Source organism: Natrix helvetica (genome assembly GCF_964273705.1).
Source record: "Natrix helvetica genome assembly, chromosome: 1".
Classification (NCBI taxonomy): Eukaryota; Metazoa; Chordata; class Lepidosauria; order Squamata; family Natricidae; genus Natrix; species Natrix helvetica.
The window spans coordinates 212,602,931-212,618,505 of NC_138548.1; the positions used below are offsets into that span (position 1 = coordinate 212,602,931).

The following is a 15,575-nucleotide window of genomic DNA, read 5'->3' on the forward strand; positions in this document are numbered from 1 at the left end:
CAGGGAGGTCTTATTGTTTTGAGGTGCAGGTGCGAGTGTGGTCACCTCATGGCTGCTGCTGTGTTGCAATATTTTTGGAGAGGGCTTATTTTTGAGGGAGGGCTTATTTTAGTGGATGTTCTCAAAAGCATGATTGGGCTTATTATCTAGGGAGGTCTTCGTTTTGGGGAAACAGGTGTGTGTGTGTATGTGTGTGTGTTTGTGTGCGCGCGCGCAAATGTGCACAAACCTGTATGCCTGGGTGCACATACTGTATGAACAGAAAGTGAATTGTTTCCAACTAGATCTACCAAAACTCCCAGAATGGCCCAACTTCAAAGCAGGCTGCTTTAAGTGTTTCAGAATTGGTCTGTTCTGTATGCAGCCTATTCTTTATTCAGTCTTGTAGTCACTGATTTTGCATCAGTTTATTCCATGATGGAAGAATTTGCATACTTTGAAGGAGAGAGAGAGAGAATTTTAGTCCTGTGAGTAAAAATTTCAAACTGGGCTGGGAGTTATCTAGGTGGAAATAGATAATATTTTACCAGGGCAGGACACATTCTGCAGTTTGTATAAACTAATTTACATCAAATATTTAAATTTTTGCTCCTCAGTGATGATGAAACCCTGCATTTTGCCAGGGGGAATCCTACTTAGCCTCTTTCATTTTAGCTTGGTGCTTTCTCTAAACCTTTCAAGAAATGAAATCTTGAGAAAGTCTTTAAAAAGCCACTGCAAGTTATCACAGGCATTTAAATCTGTCCCCCCCCCCAGCTACAAAATCTTTGGTTTTCCATGTTTTTAAGCACATTTTGCTTCTGAAAGAGCACTGCAAACAAAATTGCAGCTCTTGTAATCTACTCTGCCAAATTATCTTGAAATCAAACATGATGAGTCTGAATTAGGATTGACAGAGATCTCAGAGCTTTAGTGTTCTTAGAATCCAACAGAAAGGTAATAGCATTTAAGACAAATATCTATCAAAAACTTGAGAATTTTGCTGCTTCCCTGCTTAATCTATTAAACTGCACCCAACATACAAAAATGACCTTCGAAGGTCCTCCGGTACTGAGCAGCTCAGATCCACAAGATTCCTAAAAAGATTCCTATTTCCAGATGTATCTATCAGCCCAATCTTAAAAAATAGTGGGTCTCTCTTAGACCTTTATGCAACCACTACTTTTTCTACTTTTAGAATATGACTCAAGATTCTCTCTTGTCTGGAAGAAAGAAAATTATATTTAACTACATTTCATCTTCTCGAACTGACATGAAATGGAATTCAAGGGAACTCTGGATGACAGATCCCTTCTTAGAAAGATTTTCCAGTGGAACAGAAATACAGTGGGCTGTCACCAGTTAGGGTGACATATGTTTCAAAAAGCTGGAACGTATTCTTTCTTCAATCCAGGATTGAGATTGTCTTGGCAACGTTTCGGCGAAGTCTCACTCGCCACCCTCAGGCTGGTGTTTTCGGCTTCAAGTGTGATCGGAGCTGCCATCTTTCTATAAATCTTGGGGGGGGGGGGTAGAGTGCTGCCGTTGTTTCAGTAAGTGGATTGATTGAATGTGTGGCTGTATCATGATTGGTAGATTGGGGCTGATTGGTGCTGGCTGTGTGACCATTGTTGTTTTATGTTGTAACGGCCAGGGTGGTGGGTGGGGCTTGTTTGTTGACTAGGGCTGGCCAGCTGACAGGGCAGCACCTCGCGTGCCCTGACAAATAGCTCCGTGTGCCACCTGTGGCACACCTGCCATAGGTTCGCCATCACTGGTTTATATTTTATCAGACCTGTGGGCAAACACATATAGTATAAGTGAAAAACAATTCTTCTAATCTGCTCGTTACCATACTTCATACCCAAATGTATGTCTTCTAGCTTTGCAAGCTCTGAAGAAATCTGGCATCCAAAACTTCTCATAACAATATTCATTTGCATTCAAGAAAATGATGATTATAATATTTTCATTAGGAGTGATGGAAGAGGCAGGCAGAAATTAGCAAAGTCTTTCGGCAAGGAATTCCCCTTTCAAAGTGGAACCATCGTCCTTGCCACTGTTACTGCTGACCAGAGATGAAGATAACGGAAGTGGGGTGGGGAAATTGTTCTTGTCATAATTTTGAGTTCAGCTAGGAGTTAGTACAAAGAAGGGCAAGAAAGAGGAAGGAGAGAAAGTTCTAAGAATTGGTACCATTCCCCTGAAGGGACGTGGGTTTAGCAAATGTATTGCTGTTTCTGTCTTATGGACAAGCTATTGTCAGCCTCTTTGAAAAGATGGGTGGGGAATGTTAATTTATCTGCCTCTTGCAGACTTTAAAAGGCAAGCAAAGTTGTGGTTGGATCTGTGAGTTTTTATTTTTCACCCCAGAGAAACAGGAGACCACTGCAATAAAGCTGATAGGAAGTGGCCTCCTTTGTTTATCCGTTTGACAGTGGAGGAGAGGGAGGAAGAAGAGCAATGGGAGATAGGGAGGACTTTCCCCATCTGCAGGTGCCAAATTCTAAGCCTTAGAGGGCTTGCCCCTCCTTTTCCTCTTAGGAGATGGTTGTTGGGTCCATGCCAGAATTACTTATGTATGTATTTTAAAAGAATCAAATCTGATTGGGGAATGTGTAATTCTCTGCCACACTGAATGCTGCACATTAAGCAGAGTGATACATGTTTGTTTACCATCTCTTCGTCAGCTGCTTCCTGACAGCCGAACTTGTGGGATGGAGCAATCTGGTGGCCATTGTCAACAGTTCCTTCCTTTCATCTGTCTTTCAGTTAATGCTGAAATGCATAAGTTCTTCCTCTTCCCCCCCCCCCACCAGCATCTCTGCGAAGCTTCTAAAACTGTTTCTCAACCTTGACAAGAGAGAGAGAGAGAGAGAGAGAGAGAGAGAGAGAGAGAGAGAGAGAGAGAGAGAGAGAGAGAGAGAGAGAGAGAGAGAGAGAGTGAGTTTCTGCCTCTCTTTTAGGGGAAATATTCTGTCCTTTTAATATTTACCAAAATATTTCATTTTTCATTTCATTTCATTTTTCTAGGAGAGGGGTAGGTGCTAACTTGCTACAACTTCTCCCAAGAACATAATCACAACACTGCTGCATCTATTATCCCTTCTAATTGCAACCTGTTTAAATTGAAAGTGGGCTTTTTTAGACCAATTAAAGCAGCAGTTTTTGTTTAAGCTGCTGTTCTCAAGATGTTGAATTTTAAACACTCCACTGCCCTGCTTTTTGAGCAGGCAGGTTATAAAATGTGACTTCTGGTGCCTTATTTCTAGCTGTCATGCTCCTTCTGGTCCTGAACACGAGACAGTACAAGATCATGACTATAAATGGGACATAATAAAAGGAATAATGAATTCAGGATCCAATCTGAGTCGATTATCAGGACCAGAGATTTATTCTTCCAAACTTTCAGATTCGTGCGGGAGCCCATCCTCAGGGAATTTCTCTCTCTACACACATTCTGGAGAGAGAGAATTAGTTCCTTGAGGACAGGCTCCAACACAAGTCTGAATGCTTGGAAGACAAAACCCTTAGTCCCGGGAACCAATTCAGATTAAATCCTGCAACATTATGCTGGGATACTATATTTGCCTTCATTTGTAAATAATGAACATCATAGTATGAAATTCTAGTTCCTTCTAATGGACATCAATGGATGGTTTGCTATTTGAGAATGTCTCTAAAAAGCTGCCATCAGGATTGACATCAGTCAATCCAATCTTTTGTCGGGTCTGGAAACCATCTTTTACATTGGGCCTTCAGACCTGCCACATTTGATGCTGTGGAAAAATGGGAGGGGAGCTTATATGGAGCATGGGAGATATATATATAGTCATAATAATATTCCTTTCTCAGAGAGTCAAGGACAATCTCACCCAGCACCTGGAGGGGTATGACTGGGAGGCCTCTCCAGTTGGGATAGTGCCTGATTGGGCCATGTGATGGACATGTGGGTGCTGGGCAGGGACTTGGACTTTCATCTGGAAGTTTACAGATTTTTCCAGATGTGCCAATATGACATCTCTAATAAAATGGAACTTTGAGGAAATTCAAGCCTCGGTGTCTCCTTTCGTTGTGGGTGTTACTTCGAACCCTGACATTTTTATTATGGTCATAGACAAGCATACCTTTTCATCAAGTTTCTGTTCCCCTGGTATAAAAGCATTGGGTATTGAGTAGGAAGAGCAACAGCCCACTGCCTGTCTGCTATGGGAATTCTGAACGGTGGGATAAAACAAAACAGCATTGCAAACAATTGTCTCCTCGTTCTTCCCAGGATTTTGTGCAAGCAGGAGAGCCTGATGCAGCGCGTTGTGCCCCTCGGCCAGAGTTGGAACATCGTGGCTGCCTTGCCAGTGAGATCATGGATCCCCAAGGCAAGCACCATATTTTGGAGGACAGGCCTCTGAGAGATAACATCTACCATGAAAACATCACACAGCTGTCACCTCAAAGAATAGTTCTTCAGCTTCGGCCTGGTAAGGACTGTTGGCAGAAATATCCATCTGGTTCAGTTCCAAGCTGGGAGAAAAGCACTGGAGACAAAACAGAGGCAGGAGGGAAATAGTGGAAAGAGGGTCCATTTATTGATGAAGCAGAACCATCAAGCATGTGTGATTCGGGGCAGCTGACCACATAGAGTTGAGAGTGAGGGGTTTCTCTTGGGCTTTGCACTTGAGCTTCCTGTTCCTGTGCAAGAACATGTATTCTATTGGCTGTTGTAGGTGTTATGTAGGGGTCATAGTTGACTCCATAGGTTGTTTGAGCTACATTTGGTTCAAGTTTCTGAGGGTGATGCAATAATTAATGGCTTTGCCCTGTTTTGGCTCTTGGTGAGGGCTAATCTGCCTTTGTTCAGACTTTGCTGCAGGGAGTAATAGAATACCAAATGTGCATTTCTAAAAGCTGCCCCAGCTCAGTAACTGCTTGGGGGCAGGGAACTGGGGCTCTGAGTTTCTGTCTCCCTTAAGATTTTCATTTCTGTTTTGGGGAAAATATTTTATTCTGCCTTTTAAAAAATATTTCTCAAAATATTTCATTCTTCTAAGAGTAGGGGGGAGGGTGGCTTCCCACAGTACCTTTATTGAAAAGAATCTCCAGACTCTGAAAAATCTGAAAAGCATTTAGTTGCCTGATCGGATTAGCTTGCCAATAGGAAGGTTCCCCCAAATCCCTTCTTAGGCCAGACACATCTTCTTCCCTTCCTTCCTCCTTCTGATTCTGTGCTTGTAGGAAAGGAACAGAGTTTCACTGTCCGCTTCAAACGGGCTGAGGGTTATCCTGTGGACCTCTACTACCTCATGGACTTGTCCTACTCCATGAAGGATGACCTGGTGAAGATCAAGCAATTGGGAAGTGACTTGATGGCTGCCCTGCGCAAAGTTACTACCTCAGTGAAGATTGGTATGTAGTAAACTCTGAACAGGGAAACAGAAGATCTAGGAAAAGCATCATAGATTAGTGTAAGCCTTAGAAGAAAAGAGTAAAAGGTGTTCAGAACAATACATGAAAACTAGAATTTTATTTTGACTTTGGACACATTTAGTTTAATATTTTTTTAAATGAAGTGAGGACACCTTGCCTAACATCTGAATTCTTTATCTTTACTAGATAAAAAGACTGCCTCCCTGCTGACTAGCACGTACTACAAAGTTTTCTTTATAGCAATAGCACTTAAACTTATATACCGCTTTACAGTGCCTTCTCTAAGCGATTTACAGAGTTAACCTATTGCCCACAACAATCTGTGTCCTCATTTTACCCCCCTTGGAAGGATGGAAGGCTGAGTCAACCTTGAGCTTGCTGAGATTTGAACTGCCAAATTGCAGGCAGCCGGCAGTCAACAGAAGTAGCCTGCAGTACTTCACTCTAACCACTGCGCCAATTATAGGGTCATATATTGGGCTTTTGTATCTCTCTCTCCCCCTCCCTCCCTCCCTCCCTTCCCCTCATTCCCTTGAGGTTCTTTTTTTAAGTGCGCAAACTTATTCTAAGTCTTGCCCCAGGTTTTTGGGGAAATCCCACTTTTGTATTCACTCTTTGATAACTGTATGTCTGCCTTCCCAAGTAGGCCAGGCAGGAAACATGACCAGATAAATTAATTCCACTTTATTATAAATCTACATTAACCGAATCTTGCCTGTGTGAAAGTGCAATTCTCCCGCCATCTCCTTTGCAGCCCAAGAAGCCTAAGGAGGGTCCCTTCTAAGCCTGTTGCCCTGCCCCCTATCCAGCTGTGGGCTATGCTGTCTCTTATCTGATCTGTTCCCTGGGTGGGATCTGTTCACCCCATCTCCCAAACTCTTATCCTTATGCTTATAGGAGGTTGTAAAGCCCTCAGAGCTGGGATTTAAGGGTAACATGAGGAAGACGGAAGATCTTTTCTTTGCAGGGTTTGGTGCCTTTGTGGACAAGACCGTGCTACCTTATGTCAATATGGTTCCTTCCAAACGGAAACATCCTTGCCTAATCCCGAAGGAGAACTGCCAGTCGGCTTTCAGCTATAAGCACGTGCTCGCTCTGACTGAGAACGCCAGTGAGTTTGAGAGCAAGGTCGGTCAGCAGCGCATCTCAGCCAACCTAGACGACGCAGAAGGAGGTTTTGATGCTATCATGCAGGCAGCCATTTGCAAGGTGAGTGTAGCAGAAGCCCCGAGCACACAGTCTTCAAATAACCACAGGGCACCTGCTGGCCAGGTACCTCCAACCCAGATGGTTGTAACCTTCCCGTCCTTTGAGATGCTCGTAGGAATTGTGCCCATGTTCCTCTGTGCTAGGGAGAACAGTAAGAAAGGTCTCATCTGGTGGAGCTCTCGCCTCACAATCAAGAGGTTGTGAGTTGGATCCAGGGGTGGGTTCTTGCCGGTTCTAACTGGTATGGTAGAAGAGGTTCCAGAAATCTACCGTACTGGTTAGAACCGGTTCGTCACGGAGCACCTGCCCCACCCCCTCGCTCGCTTCCCCCACTCATTCCGTCACCGCTCGTGGGCAGTAGCTTGTGCGGCACGGCTGGCCTCCTAGACCTCCCTGAACTTGCCTAGGAGGTGTGGCTGCCAGCAAAGCACGGGGGTGTCCCTGGCAGTTCCCTTCGCTCCCCTTGCAAAGGAGGAGTAGGCGTCGGTTTTGCATTCCCGCCTCCGCTGGACTTTGTGCTCTTCTCCGCGCAAGAGTGCGAAGTCCAGCGGAGGCAGGAAGGTTCTCGGCGCTCCAGGAAGCCACGGAAGTGGCTGGGAGAGATGCACGGCTTGGTTTGGAGCTACGCGCCTCTCCCAGCCACTTTTGCAGCTTCCCAGAGCGCCAAGAACCTTTCTGCCTCCACTGGACTTTGCGCTCTTCTCCGTGCTAAATCCACTAGAGAGCTACGAGGGTAGAATTATGCAGACCATGTCTCTCTCCTTCCTTCCTTCCTTCCTTCCTCCCTCCCTCCCTCCCTCCCTCCCTCCCTTTGTTTTAAACTTATATCTTACTCCTTCTGAAACTTTTCTCAAAACATTTAAAAATCTTTAAATACCTTTGTAATCCAGAAAGAATATTGACTCATTGAAGTGGAGTTATCTTACCCTGCCACTCAGACAATCTAGCTTTAGCTGTAAATTAATTACATCCGAAAGTGTTTAAGAAACTGAGGCTTGCATAAACCTTGTACCCATATAAGCTGCATTATGACTGTGAGCTTGAGTAGAAGCCCTTGACTCCCCACTGCTCAACTCTCAAGTCAACCACAAAATCCTCAGTTTCTGCCATCTCTTCACGAGAAGCAGTTGTACGGAGTGCATGTAGGCGATCTTACAATCTCTCCTTTACCTGGAAAGACTGCACTGGCTGCCCACTTCTGCAGCAATGCCATCCTCGTATCAAGGATGTCTACTCCACGGTAGATTCTCAACCAGAAACCACTCCTAATTTTTCTCAATCCGGAGCAAAATTTCACAAAATTTCATTGCCAGCCCACTGTCTGATCGTTTAAACTTCGGTAACTACTACCTTAGATTTATTTGCTGTGTTCTACATTTTTAGTTGGAAACCTTCTAAAAAATAAACTGTTACATAACCTGAGGTTTGATATTAGTAGCAAGATCTAACAGATCTTGAACTTTGATCCGAGCTTTACTCAAATGTGTCTTAACCTCTTCTGAATATGCAGCACTCCCGAGACATGGCGAATGAGTATTCAGTTCAAAAATATTGATGTAAGTGGAGTTGCTGTTTTGAATGTGGGAAAACTGACCCTTCCTCTCTCTTTCCAGGACCAGATTGGCTGGCGCAATGTGACAAGTCTGCTAGTTTTCACTTCAGATGGCACTTTCCACACTGCAGGGGATGGAAAATTGGGAGGGATCCATATGCCCAATGATGGCCGCTGCCACCTGGATGCCAATGGTGTATACAGCAAAAGTCACCTCTATGTAAGTTCCTTTCTCATCTTCTTGAAAAGCTACTGAGATTACTTAGAAAATAGGGAAAGTGCAGTGTCTACCCAGTGGTGGGATTAAAGTAATTTAACCACCAGTTCACCCAGGGTCAGGTTAGCCATCATGGGAGGTGTGGCCCTCCAGCTCTGCCGCATATGTGGGATGAGCCTCCTGCGATGGCCAACCTGACCCTGGATGAACCGGTTTTTTAATTACTTCCAGCACCAGAGAGGGAGAGGAAGGGGAGCACCTGGACTGCCACTGCCTTTCATTGGGGCACGTGGAAGGAGACGGGGCTCCTCTTGCCATCTCTACTCCCCCCCACCTCGCCAGGTATGGCTGGGCTTCTTGCCACCCATTTCAGCCAATTTGCCGAACTCCAGACATAAATGGCTACTGGTTCTTCCGAAGTGGTGCGAACTGGCTGAATCCCACCACTGTGTCTACCACACTGAAACCTGGGGCTCTCAGAAGTGCTGAACAATTCAGTGCCATGATCTTCTCAAAACCTGGTATCTTCTGGATGTATTGGATTTTAACTCTAGTTGAAAGAGGAATTCTGGCAGTTGAAATCTCATGCATCAGATTGCAGGATGTATTGAAGCAGAACCCAAATCCTCTGCACAGAAAACAGCTGGCATATGGAGAGAACAAAAGGATTGAAAAGATCTCCCAGCCCCTATTGATTGAAATTCTGTGGGAGGAAAAGGATGAGGAAGTCCCTCCTTGCTGGAAATGCTTGGGACTGTGAGGTCAATGGGGAAAGAAGAATAGGGAGAAAGGTCGGGGTGGGATTCAGCCGATTCGGACAGGTTCAGGCAAACCAGTAGCTCCAATGATCAGCTGGGAAGCGAACCGGTTCGCTCCGATGATCAGGTGGGCCCACCTGCCCCTGCGCTTTATTTACCTATATCCTCTCAGCTGATTCGTGTGGCAGAAAGGACAACTGCGCCTCAGCTGTGTTACTCCTCAGAAGTAACATGGAAGGTAAGTTTTGTTAAAACTGTGAATGCACACGGAGCATGCAATCACTGAACCAGTTGTTAAACTGGCAGGATCCCACCACTGGAGAAAGGTAAATGTGTGGACCAATGGGTGATTTGGATGGTCTACCATGCCTATCTCTGGGGTTACTGAGTCCGTCACACAACAATCAAACATGTTTTCCTCATAGCAATGTCTAGTTATTAGCTGAGGAAAAGGGAGCGAATATTAGTTGTACTTTCCAATGTTATGAGCAATAACACTGGATGTAAGATTATTTGTTGAAATAGTAGGTAATGAAGAGTCTACTAACAACTTCCTTTAGCCTTGCCCAACACAATAAGAATAAGTGACAATGAGAATTGATGCAAATCTAGAGCATGTCAGTTTGCCTACCCCTGGCTTACTCTATGAGCATATCGTTAGCCCTTCATTTGGTAATGGGATCATTGCCACCAAGAATGATAGTTGCCCATCTGCCTCCCCACCCAGGGCTGGGTTCCTGAACCGATTAATACTGGCTTGCTGCACACACATGCTGACCGCCACCTGTTGCTTGCACATGTGCATTTGATTAAAAATTGCTCTGTGCATGAACAGTAATGGCAGAAGATACCGAGAACTGGTTTGGGGGCGTGGCAGTCCTGAGTTGCTGCCGGTTCTGCCACCTGAATTCCACTATCGGTTCGACTGAATCGGGCCGAACTGGCAGCAACCCACCTCTGTATATTATCCCAACTTTGTATATTATCACAATTTTATTTATTTTAGAAAATGTATACTAGCAATAGCACTTAGACATACAGCGCTTTAAAGCCCTCTCTAAGTGGTTTACAGACATAGCATATTTCCCCCAACAATCTGGGTCCTCAGATTTTACCCGCCTCAGAAGGATGGATTGCTGAGTCAATTCGGAGTCTGGTGAGATTCGAACTGCCAAATTGCAGGCAGCCAGTGATCAGCAGAAGTAGCCTGCAGTACCACTGCACCACCGAGGCTCCTATTGCTGCTTATTCTCACGTGGCGACTCAAGGCTGCTTACACAAATATAAAAACATCATGTATAAAGAATAAAACTAATAGAAGAAGGGAATAGGGAATAGCAATATCATGGTACTCCCTATTTCTCCATAGTAGATAGGGGAACTGTGGAAATAAACTGGTAATTTGACAGTGGATGTGTATTTATTTATATTTGCCATATATATGTTCTGTCCAATTTAGCACTAAAGCACTAAACCTATGCACAGCAGCATCTGACTCTGATTTTGACTCAGTCAAGCTATTGGTCCTTGTGAATCTAATACTTGGCCATATGAGGGAGGCTTTCTAAAGCTTTTGGAGGATGGCTTTTTCTTGTCTTTCTATCCAAGCCCATATCCATCGGAGATACCAGCGGCTGAATTGAACCCGCTGCAACAAAAAAACTATTTTAGTGCTCTAGTTCTAGCCACGATCTTTGAAGAGATTTAAAAATTCATGCCTTGAAGAAGTCTGATGTAAATCATACAAATTCTATTGATTGCTGCATTCTGCTTCTGCTTTTTTTGGAGGGTGAGAGTAAATTCACCACATTTGGCTTGGAAGGGAGGGCACCAAAGTTCCCGGATTCTAGCTGAAGTCCTGATGAGAAGGAAGGGGATTCCCCAACATCCAGTCAGAGCTGAAGAAGCTTCTTCAGCTGGGAAGCAAAACGTCTTCAAAGAAAAACCAGAAAGTCCAGTTGCCTCTTGAATTAGCACCTTTGGGACAACCATGACCTGGATGGCTGAGAATCTCCGTAGACATTTAAGGAAGGGAAGTTTCCCTAGGGGAAAAAAACCCAGTGAGGAGGGAAATGAAGAAAAGCATCTGTCCCTGTAACCACAGCTTCTGTCTCTTTGCAGGACTATCCTTCCCTTGGACACTTGGCTGAAGTGTTGTCCAAATCTAATATTCAACCCATATTTGCCGTGACTAGTTCCAGGCTATCCTTATATAAGGTGACTGCTGAGTTGGAGAGTGGGGAGGGGAGGTATACTTGGACTATTGGGGAATCTCCTACTCACATTTTCCTCTCCTCTCTAGGAGCTGAGCAAGCTTATTCCAAAGTCAGTGGTGGGGGAACTGAAGTCGGACTCCAGAAATGTGGTGGAGCTCATAGAAGATGCATATAAAGTGAGGACATTGAGTAGTCAAATTTCTCATTTGAAATTAATCCTAATCAGGGGAAGGACCACTTTTCCAGCGCCACCGTCTACTTGAGCATTACTCAGAAAATGACCCGAAGGCACTCAATGTTCATGCTCTAATAAGAAATAAGTAGACTTCATAAACTATCTTACTTGGGAGATAACCTAGAAGCACTCTGAGCCCCTTGAATTGATTATACATTAGAGGAGTTTTTCTCATATATATATAGCTTTTCTAAAGGTAAAGTAAAGGTTCCTATCACACATGCATGCTAGTCGTTCCCGACTCTAGGGGGTGGTGCTTATTTCCGTTTCAAAGCCAAAGAGGCAGTTCTGTCCGAAGACATCTCCGTGGTCATGTGGCCGGCATGACTAAACACTGAAGGCGCACGGAACGCCTTCCCACCAAAGGTGGTCCCTATTTTTCTACTTGGCATTTTTACGTGCTTTCAAACTGCTAGGTTGGCAGAAGCTGGGACAAGTAATGGGAGATCACTCTGTTATGTGGCACTAGGGATTTGAACCGCCGAGCTGCAGACCTTTCTGATCGACAAGCTCAGCGTCTTAGCCACTGAGCTACCGCATCCCATAGATAGCTCTTCTAGCTTAGGGCAAATTTTCAGTTTGTTTTGGATATTCTCAGATCCAGTAGTGAGTGAAATTGAGAGGGATCCTGTTTAGAAATTAGTTACTTTGGTTTGTATTCAAACACTCCCAAGTGCAAGAGAAGTCAAACAACCACATACTGGCAACTGAATGAATAGGCAGAGACTGGATGCCATGCTTTGCTTCACCTCTGGGTTGATGCAAACCAGGTCAGCCACTGGGAGAAAAGTGTTCCCACCTCCATGCATAAAAGGAATGTGGTCAGGACAGAATTCTCTCCTTTTTCTCAGCCATTGCAACAGATAAGATTTCAGATGGTGTAGAGGTTAAGATGTTTGACTGGCAGTGGGGAGATCCAGGTTCTACTTCGCCCTCAACTGTGGAAACTCAATTTTGTGCTATATATCCTCTCCCAGCTCCACCTACCTCAGAGGGTAGGTTTTGTGAGGGGGAAATGGGATGAAGAATGCTAGGATGCTGTATTGCCTCCCTATATGCTATACATGGATGTGTAGAAAAAGGAGTGGCAGAACCTGGAGGTGGAGTTAAAAGAGGAATCAGCCTAGAATCTCTATGTAGCCACAAATGAACTAAGTCAAAATCCCCTTGAACCTCATCCTAATTGCAAGCATGTGCTGTTAGTTGAGAAAATCCCTGTGTATAGACATAATTAGCAATAAATCAGTTCCATTGAACCTTCACATGTGTGAACCTGATCTTTTATTCCTGGTAGGATGCCATATATACCCACCCCCTAATCACTGGGTTTGCTAGTAAAAAACATGTGTAAGCATTCTCCTTTTCTGCCTTGCTTTGCAGTGTAGTATCATCCGAGTCATAAGCCTACTCACAACAGATTCTACTTGTCTCTCCACAGAGTCTCGCCTCCACAGTGAAACTGGGACATTTCTCAGACCTTCCGCCTGGGATCTCCATTGCTTATGACTCCCATTGTGGAGACACAGAAACCTATGGGCAGACAGAGGGTGGCGAATGCAATGACGTTTCTGTCAACCAGTTGGTGAGTATTTAAGTCAAGTCTCAGGAGAGGATCTCAAAGAGGTTGCTGTGTTACAGCTCTAGCAGTATAAGCGTGGATAAAGGGATGCTGGGAACTGGAATTTGGGAACACCTGGATTGCCACAGATTTATCACTTAGGGAAGTTGATGGAGCCCCTCTCATTCACCTGTCTTCCCAAGGTGCAATTCACAGTGAAGATAAGGGCAACCACTTGCTTACCTGAGTCCCAGAAGTTGGTGTTGCGAGTATTAGGAGTGGGAGAGGAGGTCCAAGTAGAGCTGTCAACAGCCTGTGAGTGCCAATGTGGAGACACCCAGCCTGATGCATACCACTGCTCTGGTGGACATGGCAACCTCACCTGTGGCATTTGCAGGTATTTATATGATTTATCCCAACTCCGATTAATCATTGAATTTAACTCACTCTCTGTTAATACTCCCAAAGTTTGTAAGATAATATTGAAATTAAATTCAAAAATATGAGTAGTTAGTACTTTTAAAGAGATGGAAAAGATCTTATCGCATGACCATAAATTGGGGAGAGAGATTATAAAGTGTTTTTTTTCCTCCTTTATAGCTTGAGCAATCCTTAAAGTTTGTAACATATTACCGAAAGTGAATTTTAATGTATGTATGTTAAGAGGAGGTTAAAAAAGAGTATAAAGTTTTTAAAAAGATGTTGGAGAAGTTTTTAAAGAAAAGGTTAATGTTTTAAAATTTAAGAAAAGTATTACTTTCTTTAGGGTTAACTTTTGAAAGACTATACTGAGTTTTATTAATATAAATTATGACAGTCTATAAATATTAATGAGCAAATAGAAAAGAGATTGTTAAATCAATTACCTTATCTAAAAAAGAGAATGTATTTAATTTTGCTTCTATTTAGAAATTGCTTCTGAACTTTGTGCTTGTGATGGGAAAAATGAAATTTTGTTTCTACAACAGGTTTGCTGTTGTAGAAGTGGCTAGTATATACTATTGTATAAAAGTAAAAAGTTGAGGTTATAATGTTATTATCTTCTACTGTACCAAAGAGAGTTGGAGGTCAGTGCCTTTTGTTTCTTTTTCCCTTTCTATCTCACATTTTCTCTTCCCGTCACTGTTTTTCCCCTAGTTTTCCATTATATTTTATTTTCCTTTGTATCTTATATGTTGATAACAATAAAATTTGATATTAAAAAAAACTAACTGATGACCTGAATATCATCCTCTCCTCAAAATATAACTGTGATGATGGAACTTTGCAATCTAGACACCACAAGTACCACCAAATTGGTTATCGACCACACAAAATTTCACTTACATTTATTGTTGCAGAGCAATAAAGGCTCAAAAAACCTTTTTCTTCATTTGCCTGGAATAAGGTCCAGGTCAGAAATATTGCAATAAAGTAGTGTAATATTGATTTCACGGTCTGTTCTTTTGCCTTCATGAAGTGGCAAAATGATCTACAGTTAGTCCTCAACTTATGACTGGTCTCTTGGTGACCGTTTGAAGTTATGATGGACAAAACACTGTTTTGGCTGGCAAAGTGCTTCAGAAGTCCATCCAGCTCGAAAAAGGGGCACATGGGGGCCGCATACCAGTGGTGGGATTCAAAACTTTGTAATAATGGTTCTGTGGGTGTGGCTTGATGGGGGTGGCATGGCTTGGTGGGCATGGCTTGGTGGGTGTGGCAGGGCAAGGATACTGTAAAATCTCCATTCCCTCCCCACTCCCAGGGAAACTTACTGCAAAATCCCCATTCCCTCCCAATCAGCTGGGACTCGGGAGACAGAGAATAGATGGGAGCGAGGCCAATCAGAGGTGGAATTTACCAGTTCTCCGAACTACTTAAAATTTCTGCTACCGGTTCTCCAGAACTGGTCAGAACCTGCTGAATACCGCCTCTGCCGCACAGTGCCCCATTTTGGCTGCCAGAGGCTCTGCAGGCTGGTCCTTTGCTATTTCCAGGCCAGCCCCACAGGCCAGATTTAAGCACCCTGCAGGCTGGATCCAGTCCACAGGCCAGTGGTGGGTTCCGGATCTCAATCCAACCGGTATGGTTGGAACAGGCTCGGTGTCACCCACATGGACGCTCATGGAGTGCGTGCACATGCGTTGTACCTGCCTGCGATGCCTCCGCAAGCCTCTGTGATGCTCCAGCTGCTTGGCGGAGCATCACACAAGCGCCGTACATGCCATGCACATGCGCGGATACGCCAAAGGCTTAAAGGACAGGTATGGAGCTCGGGCGTGTGGGTGGGCCTTCTGGAGCACCATACCGGAACAGTATCTGGTGCTCAGGCAGGCTCCGGTATTCCCGTACCGGGGCGTACCGCCTGCAACCCACAACTGCCACAGACCTTGAGTTTGACACCATTGCTGTAGCGTGTTTCTGGAAGGCCTGATTAGAAACTTCTCT

The 15,575-nt window shown here is 44.2% G+C and overlaps 1 protein-coding gene across 2 annotated transcripts in view; it reads left to right on the forward strand.

Annotated features, from left to right (window-relative positions):
* ITGB7 (integrin subunit beta 7) overlaps positions 1-15,575 on the forward strand; it is a 53,403-nt gene that overhangs the window by 21,559 nt on the left and 16,269 nt on the right. The window contains exons 4-11 of one of the 2 annotated variants that reach the window (XM_081935528.1): positions 4,256-4,457; positions 5,212-5,382; positions 6,371-6,612; positions 8,226-8,384; positions 11,261-11,356; positions 11,442-11,531; positions 13,029-13,172; positions 13,352-13,545. In XM_081935528.1, the coding sequence (XP_081791654.1) occupies positions 4,256-4,457; positions 5,212-5,382; positions 6,371-6,612; positions 8,226-8,384; positions 11,261-11,356; positions 11,442-11,531; positions 13,029-13,172; positions 13,352-13,545 (1,298 nt within the window). The remainder of the gene's footprint in view (positions 1-4,255; positions 4,458-5,211; positions 5,383-6,370; positions 6,613-8,225; positions 8,385-11,260; positions 11,357-11,441; positions 11,532-13,028; positions 13,173-13,351; positions 13,546-15,575) is intronic. The other variant, XM_081935529.1, reaches the window with a different exon arrangement.